Source organism: Thermobia domestica, chromosome 8, assembly GCF_964235325.1.
Source record: "Thermobia domestica chromosome 8, izTheDome1.hap1.1, whole genome shotgun sequence".
Lineage (NCBI taxonomy): Eukaryota > Metazoa > Arthropoda > Insecta > Zygentoma > Lepismatidae > Thermobia > Thermobia domestica.
In genome coordinates this window covers 13,724,767-13,740,970 of record NC_137461.1, presented here as the reverse complement: position 1 = coordinate 13,740,970, position 16,204 = coordinate 13,724,767, and the positions used below count along the sequence as shown (strand labels likewise).

The 16,204-nt window shown below is 34.2% G+C and overlaps 1 protein-coding gene across 3 annotated transcripts in view; it reads right to left on the bottom strand.

Annotated features, from left to right (window-relative positions):
* The window catches only part of LOC145692688 (uncharacterized), a 54,304-nt gene that overhangs the window by 30,012 nt on the left and 8,088 nt on the right, over positions 1 to 16,204 (bottom strand). For all 3 annotated transcript variants that reach the window (XM_081768075.1, XM_081768074.1, XM_081768072.1), the window contains exons 3-6: positions 13,273 to 13,372; positions 9,301 to 9,357; positions 7,162 to 7,215; positions 5,898 to 5,948 (exon numbers count right to left, since the gene is read on the bottom strand). In XM_081768075.1, coding sequence (XP_081624201.1) covers positions 5,898 to 5,948; positions 7,162 to 7,215; positions 9,301 to 9,357; positions 13,273 to 13,351 — 241 coding nt within the window. In that variant the 5' untranslated portion in view covers positions 13,352 to 13,372. The remainder of the gene's footprint in view (positions 1 to 5,897; positions 5,949 to 7,161; positions 7,216 to 9,300; positions 9,358 to 13,272; positions 13,373 to 16,204) is intronic.

The following is a 16,204-nucleotide window of genomic DNA, read 5'->3' as shown; positions in this document are numbered from 1 at the left end:
TACGTCCCACAGTTATGCCGGTTAGACTAAAGGATACGGTGATGATGAGTATTGAATGATATGGTGGAATGAAGAAATTGTGAGGAAATGGGAAAGACCCGAGAAAATCCACGCACACGGTGTTGTGTCCACCAAAATGTTCACTTGGCGGGGGCTGTAAATGAACCGGAGACCTCAAGCACCAGAGATGAACACTCTAAAACTGGGCCACCTCAGCCCCTATTACCATAAAATAAACAGTTGTTTGCTCATATACGCTGATTTAATAAAACATTGTAACAATCAACTACATTTTGAACGGAGTCGTTTGGCGATTGGTATCCCTGTAGAGCTGTTAGTGCTATGTTTGTGTGTAGAACGTGTGACAGTAAAGTTCTGTATTCTTTAACCAACCCTCGTATTCTCAAGGGGAATTCTTGGAACTAGCGACTAGCCAGTCGAAATTCTCAGAAGATCCAAACTATGGAATTTTTCTACCCAGAAGGCACCTCTCTCCTCAAGACATTTCAGCACCTCTCGCCGAACCGTATTAGGGAAGGTATTTGCTCGTTCCTTCAATCACACCTACGCAGTCTGCTGTCTAAAATATGAATATCTTCAATTATTGATTATTGATTAATATTTAATGAACAATTTAGTGCCTATGTATTGGTCATTCAATTAATAGACATAAAATTTTATTAATGGTATATAAGTGACTAAAATGTTTAATAATAATGTCTAGTTTTATAGGAACTATATGCTCACATCATTCATATCAATCCGCTCTCTGTCTGTAAAAATGCGTTGAGGCAAGAAGAGCAGTCAGTACTTCTTGACAACTAAAATCAAGAAGGCGGAGAGTGAAACTTGGGCAACGAAAGAGATTAGAATATGCCACCAACCGCTTTAATATTTTGTAGTGATAATTGCAAAGTAAAGGTTTCGATGCAATTCGTTGTGTTAATTTCATAAATAATGTTTTAATTAGAAAAATAATTTAAAAGGAAGATTTCAATTTGAAAATGTATCTAAGTTTCTATTATCACCAAAACGACAAAATGGTGTAGTGGAGTAACCAATAATAGCAAGAATGGAACCAGCATGCAGGAGGACTGAACATTCTAATAAACAGTGCTAAAAACTCTCGTCATCAGTGTTCATGCCTACGTTATCAATTGTTCGACTTTCGTAACTGAGAATACGTGCGCGGAAATATCAATATTCGGTCGTCGCGTAATACGGGGCCCACATCATTACAATTTGAAAAGTATTCCAGTGTTTGTAAAATGTAAAGTGCCACAATATGTAAAAAGCTTAAAATATACGTATCAAATATATGTTTTGTGTGAGTTAATTGATATGCAACTGCTGTAAAAGTGCGCATGCTATATAATAATATTTTGCGTTAGAGAATAAGTATTGTGCATGTATTTAATTTATTAGGTTTCAGTAGTTCAATAGGTTGGTATTATTTTTCGTGGAATACATGGGAAAGAAATACAGGATATATCGCACCCAACGTTCCCCCAACACTGACCGTACACTAGGTAACCACGAATAGAAAGATCAGCTGATCCAGCTGAGGTGGACGCAGGGAGTAATCACGAACACGGTATATATCAAGAGACCGTGGTTTGGTTCCTGAATTTCACTTGCTTAGTTCTTAGTTGGTTAATGTTTACTTGTGGTTTGGTATTTCTTAGTGCAAAAGTCTGTTTTCTTTCATGAATCAGTATAAGGACGTTCAGGGATCAAACCTGATAGCATTAAATCTCTTTACTCAAAAGGTAGCTCACAGAAAACGAACCTAAACACACTCTTATAAATGGGGAAAACTCTAAATTTGATAGAGTTTTATAGAAGTCAAATTGTGATTGCCAGGCAACTGGGTACAAACATTTGAAAATCATGGCAACTTTTCCAATGTTCGTTATTTTCAATCTCTTTGGATAAGAGTGTCTTCCAAATGGAGAAAAAAAAACAGGTTCTCAAGCAACACATGGCAATAATGTAGCGACCACGGCTTGTTAGAGATATGCGATGCCGAATATTGCTGAGCGGTTTAAGTGGAAATATTGATGCAATATACATCAGACTAACAGTTGACGAAGTAGAAGTGGGTCTGAGCATATAGGTTAATGTACATTATAACACAAGAGTCACCGCATAAGACTTCTCATACGTGTACTATTGAAAGCGCACAGTATCATTCATAATACTGGAAATGATATAGAAACTACGTCATTGAATCTCCAAACTGTGTTAAAATGTTGCATAATCCGATAAACGACGATTATGACTAGTTTACATGAATAAATAGGTCAGAATTCGTTGTTCTCCGAAGAACCAGATATTAAAGACACACATATGGAACAATAAGAGGCCGCTAGTGGTTGCATTATGATTTGAGGAGCTTTTAGAAGTTCATCAGTAGACCCGATATTGTGTGGTTCAATTACTTCTTTTACATATACATTGTTGATCACGTTCCCATTTATTTTGCGCAGATTATCAACCGGAAATAGGATTTTCCAGCAGAGCAACGCTACCTCGTGTAAGGTCGGGACTCTGCTGCACATATCCAATTATCACACTGGCAAGTTGTAATTGATCTAATGCCCCCTAACTTGCTAAATCTCAATTCTGTTGAGTACCTTTGAAATGCTATTTAACATGAAGTCTGTTTTCATTGACTTTTAAGCAAGGACTTATGACTATAAATATCGTGTTTCGTGCGTCTATGAAACAATATACATTGCAATGCTTTTATACCAGACCATATTGCTGGATGTCCTAGTAGCCAAAGATTGACATTTCAGATGCTAGGTAGAAGTTATAATGATCTAGGTGGCCGTAGCGTTATTTTCTATATACTTTATATTATATTATTTAATTAAAGGGCATAGCTCAAGTATATACGTTATTTTGAGAAAAAAGATTCTATTCTGTTTTCACATAAATGAAATTCGTATTTTTTCTAGATATATTGTAAAGTAAACAGATTTGAATTTTGATTCGTTTAACGTAAATCTTTCATGTAATGCAAACACTAAGTTGCAAGAAAATCAACTTAAAATACAAATAAAATGTGTAGAGATTTCAAGAAGTCAGTGTTTTTTTCTATGTGCTTAAGCAGGAATAGTTTTCTACAATTACTATTAAAGAAGCGTCATTTTGTACCAAAACTCATACAACCTAAAATGTTTGACAGTAAAATCAAGTTAAACAATTTTTTTGAACAGAATTATTAAAACATCTAAGGAAAGTTGGTAACATTTTTCATGCCAGAAGTCGGTAAGGCATTTCATTTGGTTAATTATCGTGTGTGAGTTTCAAATAAAGTTTTAATTAACTGATGTTTTGAACAGTATGATAGCCGAATGTTTAACCGGATTTCCCTTACTACCAAATTATAATCTTTTTTGAATATAAGTCGCTTGAATAAAGTCATTTCGGTTCAATTTCAATCAAAATAAATTACCACATTGTATCCTAGAGAATAAGGTTGCACTCAAGGTGACTTTTCAAAAAAGTTTATTTTTCGCTAATAGAACACAAATATCGTTGTGAAACATTCTGAAATACAAAGCAACAAAAATAGATTTCATTCAAGAAGTACCACACTAGAACTATCAAAAAAGCACTTTCAGAAATCCGTATGAAAATAACCTATTTAGGCCACAAAATATGAATTGTGGATCCATCTCACTGGCTGTCACATATAAATCTCACGTTTTGAATTGTAAGATTTGTTTGCCAATGCCGAATAAAATTGACCGTGAGTTTAGGTTATCTTTGCTACTAAGGTCATTTCTGATGGAAGTTTCCTAATGAAGAAATTTAATAACAATATAGGTGTATGCAGTTGTTTTCGGTGTTCGAGTTAATATATTTCTGATTAATTCTCACAAATATACAGTAGATATTAGATAACATAGACAATGTTTCAAATCATTAAACAAAAAACTTGTGACCATTTTTCAGGATACGGAATTGGTATTAAGAACGTTCGTCTTTGTCTTCCTGTTTCTGGTCAGAACCCTGACGTTGGTTAAAGGAATTCTATTCTGTACTCTGTGCCGCGTATCTTTGCTCCGAATAAACTTCTGTTTGGGACTGCAATATATTTTGACAGGGTTCAACATAAAATTCTTCATACTATCGATGATGTTTTACGTGAACTGATTATTCTTCCAAATCAGTTCGACATTAACGAAGCTCACACGTATATATTTATTTTATCACAAAACCTCAATCTCAGTTATTATGTTTACTGCATTGCAAAGTGTGCATTTGTTGTTTAGTTTTACTTTACATCAGTCGGAAAGACTGAACGGTTTGCCTCCTGATATAAACCGAAAGATGATTTTTTTCCTATCATATAGTTAATTGACCCTACCGTAAACCATATATTCGATTATTATAAATAGCGTTACTCACTACATACTGTTTTATTCAGTATATTTAACCAAGTACATAAGGATACGCTTCAAAAAATATACTCAATTAAAACATGTGTGATTACACCTTACATATATTTCTGAAAAATAAGACAGGAAGTTCGTAAAATAAGTTCCGTTTCAATTTTTGTCCTCGGCAGCGCTACGATAGCAGCTCCACTCATACACACTGGTTACTTGGATCCAAGCGGAAAGAAATGACGCCATTTTGAGATCGCTCTATGTTGTAACATTCGTAGTGATTGTTTATAATGGCAGTGTTATTCAGAACGTCCGCCAATTGTGAAGTTATATCTGTCATTCGTTTTCTGAATGCGAAGAACGTAAACCCAAGTGACATTCATAGTCAAATCCGCGAGGTCCTTTGTGAAAATACAATGACTGATTCTATGATTAGAAGGTTGCTGCAACAGTTTAAGGAACGGCGTGATCAAGTGTATGACGAAGAAAGACGTGGGCGTCCATCTATGGTTTCTGATGAACTGGTGAGCGCAGTGGAAGAGAGGATTAAGAAACACTGTAGTTTTACGATTAATGCTCTTAGTCCTGAATCTCCGCATCATTCACGAACACTACTTTACGAAATTGTTTCCGAATAATTGGGTTTTCGTAAACTTTGCGCACGTTGGGTCTTTAAACTTCATACTGAAGAACATAGAAATAAACGACGGGCAGCTCACTTAATTTTCTGACACGTTATAATGATGATGGTGAAAAACTTTTTATCGGAGATAGTCACGGGAGATGAAAATTGGGTTGCATATGACATCGCTGAACAAAAAGGCAATGGAGGGACACTTCGTCCCAAACAAATGTTAAACTAAAGCAATTTTTGACACTCCGAGAAGTCATGTGCACAGTGTGTTGGAACAGACAAGGCATTTTTCTGATTAAACTTTTACTGAAATGTGCAACAATCAACAAGGATGTTTATTGCAAGATGCTTAAGAAACTGCGCCGTGCTAAAAAACAACAATCGCAGACTAATGCTCTCCAAAAGTGTGGTTTTCATTCACGACAACGCCAGATCATACACTGCGAGTGTGACCAAACAACTCCTAGAAAGCTATGGCTCGCACATTTTTGGCCATTCTCCGTTCAAGCCCGACCTCGCTCTTAGCGACTTCCATCCCTTTCTGCATCTGAATATTTTCTTTGGTGGTAAGCACTTCAACAACGATGAAGAGTTAAATGAATACGTTACAACATGGTTGCCAACCCAGATGGCAACATTCTGGGACGCAGGAATTCAAAACCTTATACCACGCTATGTAAAATACCTGGAAAATCATGGGAGCTATGTGGAAAAAAGTGTAGGTGTTATTGATTTTTGTGCAATACATTAGTTTCTTTATCTGTACTGGATTTCTTTTTTATTACCAAACGGAACTTACTTTGCGAACGAACTTTGTATTAAATTAAGAAAATAATTAATTAAAGTAATAACGTGCTTACTTGGATATTGCCAGTAGCCATAACTCTGAACACCATATCCAGAACGATTCTCTTGAGAAGAAAATGACATATTTTACAAAATACGTACAATAAAGTTAGTAATGATATTTTCTTCTTTACTAATTCAAATTAGACATAAAAGAACGTTGTACCATGAATGAAATGAAAAAAAAAACCTCTGAAATACAACAAAATATGATTTTGATTTAATAATGCAATTTATAAAGCTCTTGGAAAGATTTTCTGTGTCTTGAACAGTTCCAAGTGTATACAAGATACTAAAAATATCTTCTGTTTTAATTTTCCTGTACTAAAGTAATATTTGTTCAATAAAAATGCAAACGATAAAAATTTAACTGTGAAACTGCTTGTGTATGTTTTTCCAAGATCAAATCCGAAAGAAGTTTGCACTTCAGTTGAGTTAATGATTGTTAATGGATTCACTTTTGAGATAAGTTTGCTAACGGAGAAAGCTAATAAAAATATAGTTGAATGTAGTTAGATTAAGGATGTTTTGATTACTACATTCCAGAGGAATACTAAATAATTCTACAGTGAGGATGTTAGCTGATATATAGAAGCTATTGGTATTGCATCAAATTATGAACTCAAAATATTTGAGTGTATACTTTTAAGGAAATAGATTTGGAATCACGAATTCTCGTCTTCCCATTTCAAGATGTTCTTGATAAGAATCCTGACGTTGGTGAAAAACATTTCTGGTGTGTGCTCTGTACTGCAGGCTATACAATTAAAAAAGAAATAATGCGGATTATCGTTTGTATAACTTTAATTTTAATATATTTTTATACCCTATCATATTCTATGGTGCGTTGGTTCAATATAAAACCATCGATATTAACGGTTATGTTTCGCGTTAACTGATTACACTTCAACATCAGTTCGACATAAAAAAACAAACTTCTTCGTATTATTTTCTAATGAATTCCGAAAACATTTGTAATTTTAAGTGAAATGCAAAATGTATATCATTGGTTCAGTTTCACTTTACACCATCTGTAATGTCTAAAAAGTATACCTTGTGATATAAGCCGAAAGATTATTTGTTCTATTATATTTACTTAGTTACTCCAATAGTAAATACATTTTCATTTATTTCATTACTACCTACATAGTATTATTAAGTATATTTAACTAAGTACATAAGCAAGCAATTTTAAAAATATATTTGATTAAACCTTGCACATGTTTCTAAAAAAATATTAATTATATCAAGTATGTGTAACAGCAAGAACTTGCTTACTTGAGTATTGTTTCGAATGATTGCTTCTCTCCGTACTGCTTCCGACATGGTTCTCTTAAGAAGAAAGTAACAGATTTTACACCACAAAATAATAACAGGTAAGGATAATTTCTATGATGCTAGTTCATAGTTAGTTGATATAGAACAATAAACCATATATGAAACTAAATACTCATTAATACAATGAAAGTAATTTTGAGTTGATATTAAAATTCAGAAGACACTTATAAAGTAAAGAAATATCATAGACTATTTGTATTTATATATATTGCTTAGTTCCAAAATTTGTAGAAGATGCCAAAAATTATCGCTGTTTCAATTTTCCTGTATAAAAGTAATATTTCTAAAATAATAATTTAAACGATTGTAGTTTTAATACGTTATTGCCTGTGCATGTTTTTTGCTAGGATAAATCATTACTGTGGTATAGTGTTAACAATAAAGGGAGGTTCAATTGTGTACAAAGTTTACCTGTTATGAATTTGTTGCACTTCAAGGGAATACGAGAAATTAATACTCGTGTTAATGCAAATGCAGTTGACTTACAAGTTTTGGTTTCTGATTAGTGGTTCATTTTAAACGACACTGCAATGATGTCACATAGTTCTTAAAAACGAGATAAATGTTTTCCTTGATTAGCATGCGTTGAAAGTATATAGTAGTTAAACTCTTATAATTACATTATATGCAGGTCAATTACGCATGTTTTTTGTTGGAAAACTGACGTAGTAGGCTGCGACCACAAAGACATGAAGTTGAATCAGCAAAATGGTAAGAAACGTAGATATTGAACTTGTATACTTCCGGTTAAGTTCACGGAAAAATGAACATCTAACATCGGTTTTATATAAATCTTGTTAGGTGGTTACACTATTAGCAGTGCCTTTATTAATATTCTATCTGCCCTGAATTTAAATGCGCGTCTTGTAAGTAGGATTGTAATACCTGATGACATATTTTATGTATAAATCCAATGACGCGGTAGTAAGTGTTAATCAAAATATATCAAGATATTACAACCATCAAATAAATTTGTTACTGTTTGAGTATTTTTCCTTCTTTTTCTTTCCAAATATGGTCATGAATCTTTCAAGATCAGAAAATCTCTCCAGATGGAGACCTTAAAGATGAAATATGACCAACATTACCAACAAAAGGTGCACTTGGTTTCCTTGTAAACTATATCTAAATGTTTAATTAATTCATCGATCCTATATTGGCTTATACATTTGTGTTCGAAGTAACAATAGTGCCAGTGTCTTTGCTAATATATCGTCTGGCGTGAAACTAAATACACGTTGTTGAAGTAGGTTTATAATATCTTTTGATAATGTTTTTAAGTATGAATCTTATGACGTGTTAGTAAGAATTTACTCAAAATATATCAAGGAAACTCAATAAGCAAATTAATTTTCTAATGTTTGGTAAATAGTATCTATAGTACTCGCGGCGAGTCGTGAAGCTTGACATAGATCTACCGATTTCACTACCCAATAGAACGCGAGGGTTTGTTCCGGTCATCAACCCCCACCCATCCAATTTTGTTAGTGTCTTCTCTCGCGCTACACGGAAAACATCTCTCGAGAGTACAGTGTTGTCGAATTGGCGTCAAGTTCCGTTTTGTTAATTCTTTTTTGTTGCGTTATGTTTTCGTTGTTACTATTTGTGCTATTGTCACCACTTTAGACTAGTTGTTACAGTAGTTATTGTTGTGCAGTGTTATTATTGGTAGTTTTTAAATGCTTTTATTATATACTCGTTTACTATGTCTTCAAAGTTTGGCAACATAGTTGGTGAATATCAGCTGTTTGACGTTTCCCCAGGTTTGCGCTCGGGAAGCGGCTCCACGAATCGTACCAAAGTTTTCCGATGTGTTGGAGCTGAAGCAAATCGACTTTGTGTAAATTTAGCCTACTTTTAGAGGCAATTTTAGGAATTTTAATGTAAAATATATTCTTATTGAGTTTGTAGCCCTCCCAAAATTAATTCCTGCGTATGCCACTGCCTATAATCATCAAGTTTTGAGTTAAATACCACGAGAGTCATAAGGTATATTTTACACCAAAGATCTATGACATTCTCAAAGGATAGATTACAATGAAAACAAATTGTTCCACAGCTGTGTGAGTTGATACATACCCTTATTTGGCAGATCCTTGCTTATACCAAATAATATTCCAGTCAATAAATATGAATCTGAAACGAACAGAATAAAGAAAGTGAAAATTTTTAATGTATCTAAGTGGTATGTATCAAATTGTGCAGTTCCAGGAAATTGCCTGCAAACAAGACCATACTTTTCTAGATGTCGTACGATCGGGGATGTTCTTTATCGCACCTTAAGTAAGAAAACGCAGCAACCTTAGAAAAACCTGAATATATTGCCTCTTCGGAACTTAAAGTATTTTTTTAACAGAACATGTAAATATCTGGTGGTGTTGTATCTCATGGTACAGTCTAAACCAATAATATACTCTCAATTCTATGAAACGAAACGTATTACCAAGAGCACAGGAAGTGGGAAGGAAATCGCTAAACCAAATTCGAAATTCTTTTAAAAAATCTATATTTGAAATCCAATTTGATTTTTGCAACTTATATACTTTAAAAGAATGTTTATTAAGACAGCCAAAGGTTTTGATTTGTTGTAGGATCATACTCAATTGCCGTTATAACAATTATGTTTTAATTCTTCCAATTTGTATTTGCAGACATGCATTTTCTAACCACTGATTTAAAGACATATTTATTAGCAAATACTTTAATTGAAAATTTTTGTTCAAGATGCAATTATATATTCTGATATGTCTCATGTTATTATAAAATATAAGATTTAGCTCTCATATTTAGGTAATCTGTATTTTTCACTTACGTACGTCCGAAGTATGTTCCGTACACTTTCCTGTATTCTTTAACCCTTTCCGGATCCTGGCTTTTTGGGCTATTTTTTAGACTTTCAATCAAGCAGCTACTGTATCGTCACTATTTATCCTAGGATCATGGTTCATACCTCATTCGCTTCAGAACAGAGCTGGCTTTCGAATGGTACCACTTGCATGCTCATACCATATACCAGAAGCGGGGAAAAATGTCAAAGCGAAAATTTCGGAGGGAAAATTTTTTTTCTCGAACTTTGGCCCCTCCTGGACCCCCACTGTGTAATCGTAGCCATCAAAAAAAATCTGATAAATAGTACTTGATACACTGAATGTGTGTGCCAAATTTCAAGTTTCTATCTTGAATAGTAAGGGCGGGAGAAGTTTTATAAAAAATTCCCACAATGCCCCAAAGTACCATAAAACACTACGATCTCAGGAAAAAAATTCCTGAGACATCCCTAATTACCCTAGGACTATAATCCGCCAATCATTCTCTTCAGAATAGAACTGTCTTTCAGGCGGTACCATTCACATGTCTCCATCATGTATCTAAGGCGGGAAATTTCTGATTAAAGGGATTTTTTGTTGCAAATTTTCCCTTTTTTCAACTTTTGCCCCTCTGGACCCCCCTGTTTTTACGCAGAAATCGAAAGAAAACTTCTGGTAAATACTACTCGGTGGACTGAATGTTTGTGCAAAATTTCAATCTTCTACGTGAAAAAATAGGCCCGCCAGAAAAAATTCCCTACCATGCCCCACTTTTACCCTATACAGAAGTATATTTGGATAAAAATTCACTGAGACGGCCCTAATTACCCTAGAATAATAATTCGACCTTCGTTCTCTTCAGAATAGAATTGCCTTTTAGACGGTATGACTCACGTGGCCCTATCGTGTATGTAAGGCGGGAAAATGACGAAAAACGGGACTTTTGGGGTAAAAAATCCCTATTTTTACCACTTTGCCCCTCTGGTTCCCTCCTGTTTTAGCACTGACATCGGAACAAAAAATCTGGTAAATACTACTCCGTGGACTGAATGTTTGTGCAAAATTTCAATCTTCTACGTAGAAAAATAAGCCCGTCAAAAAATATTGAACATACGCTTAGAAAATGAGAAAAGAAATTTTTGACTTATGACGTCATCGCCTCCTATGTCTGGACGCAGGACGGTCTGAAACCATACGTAATGTCTTCTGCAAGGCATCTGGACTTGGAAAACAAACAAAAAAAAGGGACGAAAAAGCTCAAATAGAAGAGAAATAACGCAATGTACCATGAAAAGTGCATATGGTACAAATTGTACCATAGGATCCCGAAGGGGTTAATCTTAGCACGTAGATCATATTTCATATCTAGATATATACAAAGTTATTATTTATTTCGTTCATTTCCTACAAGGTTATCTAAAACCAGACAGTGTAAGATCTTGTGGGACCGTGTAAGAGCATGTTGTGAACCATATTAAAATCACATCATAATCTAATATATAGTACTAATGTAGACCATATCTTGATAAGGGTTCGCGCTATCACCAAAAAATCTCACTTTTTTTCCCTAATATCAAAAGTCGCAACTATCTATGGCAAATTTACAACTGTTTCCAGCTATGGAATGAAAATATATACTTTCTTGGAAAGTGTGTGGTAAATCGATACAGTTATTTTGTTCCTATTATCAACAGCAATCTTTCTAGTTGTTCTCATTCTCATACAATTCTTCCCAGAATGAAGTGTAACCGTCAAATATGGATGTATCAAGTTTAATCATTTAGGAGAAAGCTATTTGTTTAAATTTGCACTAGAAACTACATATCTTGAAATTTTGTATACAAGTAAGCAAAAGTTGCAATTAGTGCAAGTGATTAGCAGAAAATCCCAAAGCCGAGTCATATATGTACATATAAACAAATGTTCTTTAATTTCTAGAGAGAGTCCTTTATTCGGTTTTTCTGATTTTCGTGCTATAGAATCTCATGTGCATGATTCAAACCATGATTGGATTTTGATAAAATAGATCTAATGCATATATTATTACTGTAACAAGTTACAACGTACCAATATTTCCATGACATCATGTGGTTATTGAAATACTTCTTTTTATTTCTTTCTATATAGTCAACACAGTTTACATCGAAAGCCACCTCCGTTGTTAAGAATCAGTTCTTTGATAGTAATTTGAAACTTCGCATACACGCTAAATTCCGATATCCCTCCACATGTTTCGAGGTCACATTACTCTCCTTATAAAATGTTATGAATTAGACCCCAGATTAGAAGGCTTGGGGTAATCAAATTAAGGCGAAAGTGTTTACATTGATTCATCGCAATACACTTAAGGAGAAATTAATGAACTACAATTGTACTATTTTAAGACATGTAGGTCATTTGGAGTCATCAGTATATGCATCAGAAGATTTAGAAACTGCGAAATCATAATCTCTTTTATTGATCTTTATAATTTCTAATAAGGACATATAATATCGAGATACCATACACTAGTGTATCATACTTTTATCCTTTCAGAGCTTGCACAAGCTTCATTCTCTTTACAATAAAGTGATATTCATAGACGAGTATAATAAACCATTAGTTTAACGAATCGATAACTAATCCACTAATGAGCAAACGATATGCCTAATTCCAATTATCAAACAATTTCCTTACTCCAACTAGTAATTAGGAGTTAATTATACCACTATGAACTCCAGATGAAAGTTACGTGCAGCACACGGCTAGCTTTTTCTAATTAACTAACCTACTCCAGTTAGAGTAATAACACTTTTTTCGTTTACGACTGTTAGACCTCCATACTTCTTAGGAACTTCTGTGCCTACAATAATATACTTAATTGGGAATTAAGATATTTGATACAATATAGGAAACAACATTCACAGCAAGAAAAGAGTGAGTGTGTTTATCCAATTTATCTTAATTTAATTCAGTGTGTGTTTTAATGAAAGTACTATATTTGAAAAAGAATCGAAAGTAGTCATGCTAATGTTGAAAATGATTTCAGCATATAGGCAGCACATTATATCTTTTGTTACAAGAATTATATTGCAGTGTAGATCATATTAAAATCGAAAGAAAATTGTTTCAAAGAATAATTTCTCTAAATAAAGGAATATTTGGTAAAATGTTCTTAACTCTCGTCTAATGTGAGTTGAGAAATCACGTTGTATCTATAATAAGTTAATTACTACTAAAATTAAGCGTAAACGATTTGTCATACCTGAAGCGTACGCTCGGTGTATCTCCCATTTAAATAATATAAAGATGTAAATGAGGCTTTTGATAAATGTGATAGCCATTTCTGCCAGTATCACAAATAGCTAAAACACGAAATAAAGATTCAGATATACAAAATTAACCTGCAGTATCACATGTAATGAAAAATTTAAGATTGTGAAAACTAAGAGATTTTATTTTGATATGTTTAAACATAATTATATATTTGTAAAAGTTATTGCAGAATCTTTAACGTCTTGCTTTATAATTCATATATGTCCTAAGTGACTTGTCATGGGCTAGATATATTCCATTTGAGCTATAATACAGCCCAGCATTTTTAAAAATAAAAATCAAAGTATGTATAGAGGGTCCACCAGAGGCATTAACTTATATGAAACAGTATAGTTATCCGAAATGTTACTCAACAGATGGCGCCATGTTGCTTGTATCGTGATTTTTGAATAAAAACGAGATATTCTTCTCTAGTATTTGCACTATTAAGATTTTAAAATTTTAAGTCCAATTTTTATATACTGTTCACTTTTACGCAAATTTCAAAGTATTACAGCCAAGGTTTTGAAGTTTCTACGGAGAAAACATTACTACTTCTTTTTATGTCATTTCACAGTCTCCACACCATCTTCCCTAATTCAAAAGAAGAACAGTTTTTGTACTGTAAATGAATTGATGACGCCTGTGGCAACTTGAAAATCTTCTAGTGTGTTTGAATTAGGAAGTGCTATCACTGAGAACGACGCCTTGCTCACCGGCTCTCGCTTACCAACATGGCTGCAGGTTTTGAGACGTCTAGTGTATCATGTTGAGGATTGACGAAAGATCATTCGGAAAAGGTGGGAAGCTGCAAAGCTAGTTTTGTTGAATTTAGAAGTTTTGTATGATAAAACAAATACACGTTTCAGAACGAAAAACGTGTGAGAAAATAATTTCATTACTAGATGATAATTCTAAGATAGGATTATACCTAAAAGTCGTTGATCCAGTCCATCCACTCTATCAAAAATTCAGAAAATGGAGAAACAAATAAACAAAACATTTCCGTTATGGCCTGCCAACGTGAATAGTCTTATTAAGAATGAAGAGGATAAACGTTTTCTAGAATTTATGAGAACCGACCGCTCAGCAATATTTGAATTATATGACAGACTGTTGGCTAACAAAATCATACGTCGAAAGATTCGTGAGAAGGCACAAGAGAAGAGGAGGAAAAAGGCGCGTGAAGAGATGGCTTCATCCACTATAGCTGTTGGAACTGATCTGCCAGAGATGGAAAATGATAGCGAGGACGAGGGTCCAACTAAAAGTGAACCAGACTATACTGCAATATCTGCAATCCTTCTGTCACCAATTCAGCAGCACGCTCAAATAATTATCGTTCAGTGCGTACTGGAGCAATTGTTTTTGTCCCACATGATATTATCCAACGACCAAACATCGTAGCTTTAGCAACTCGCTTGCAAATGACGTTTGCACAACAGGCTATTTATACCGAAGCGTTGATAAAGGAAGCTGTTAGAGATACATCGAAAGTCACTACGACATACTCGAGTGCAGATAGGACCCAATGATAGGTTACTCAACAGATATTAGGATCTCTAATGAAAAACTGAACTCCTCCAGAACTTGCCACCTCACTGGCTTCGAAGTTAATGCCACCTTTGCACAATAAGCACGTGAAAGAAGAACGTCGTACAGTCGTCGTGAGAAAAAGAATGAACTAAAGCTACTGAGCCCACCTCCTTACAAACCTGTGGTTGGTATGAATACTGGGATCACTATTGCCGAACTTACAGTGGACCATGGCACTGTGAAAACAACATAGTAAACATGACCTTTGGAACTACGGCACCAAACACCGGCCCTGTTAGTGCTCCTTGCGCGATGTTACAGGAAAAACTGAATCGACCTTTTCAGTGGTCACCTTATCGCCATCATATAGGTGAAATTATAGTTGGATAAGTGTTTAAGGACTTGAATGTTGAAATGACTGCACCTTATATTTATCTTTTCACAAAATTTCGATAGCACTATGACGAATTACCTCTTATCAGTGAACGATTTGATTCAACTCCGTTTTACAAAAATGAACAAACTTTAATAAAATTTTTCTTTCTTTCTTTCTTCTTTTTTTTTGTAATTTCCCAATATAATTGAAAACAAAATGAAAATAGTTCAATCCAAGACAACGTTCGGAGAAATGACTACCTCGAGTTCACTGCACCACAGGATTTGGAAAACATCGCTTTCCTCAACAAATTACCAATACTACATCTCTAACCGATTTGGTTGGACCTGACTCCTGGTTTACATTGCACACATTGAAACCCGAAGATGACTTCCTCGGTGATGAAGTTGCAGGATGACCAGAAAATCCTTTATTTACAAACTCACTTCTCAATATTAATGCTGTGAATATTATTAACGACTGTGGAGAGCGTGGAATCAAGCTGACGGCGGATTTTCTTCCTTCAGCTAAACAACAGGAACATTTCCAAAACATTCTGCAAGTAGTTGAAGAAAATAGGAAAGACAGTCCAAGTTTGCACAAATGACCACAAAAAGACTACATGTCACGTGTTAGTTCTGAAATATCTTCGGGAAACAATATGGTATTTACCGTATTGTATTATTACTTCGGACAAAAGTACAAAATAAAAGTTGTTTTAAAAAAGTTAAAAAAAATTAGGCAAAAATTTAAAATTGTATAATATGCAACAATGAATATCAGCAATTTAATATTATGATATCTCTATTACCTACATTAATATGAACATACATATTAACGTCTGAGGAAGATAACGTTACGTTATGGAAACTTTTACTAAGAAAGAATATATGTATTACAAGCCTGTTTTTATTCAACAGATAAATAAAGTAAGCAATCCTTGCTTCGGGAAACAGTTTAAATTACGTTA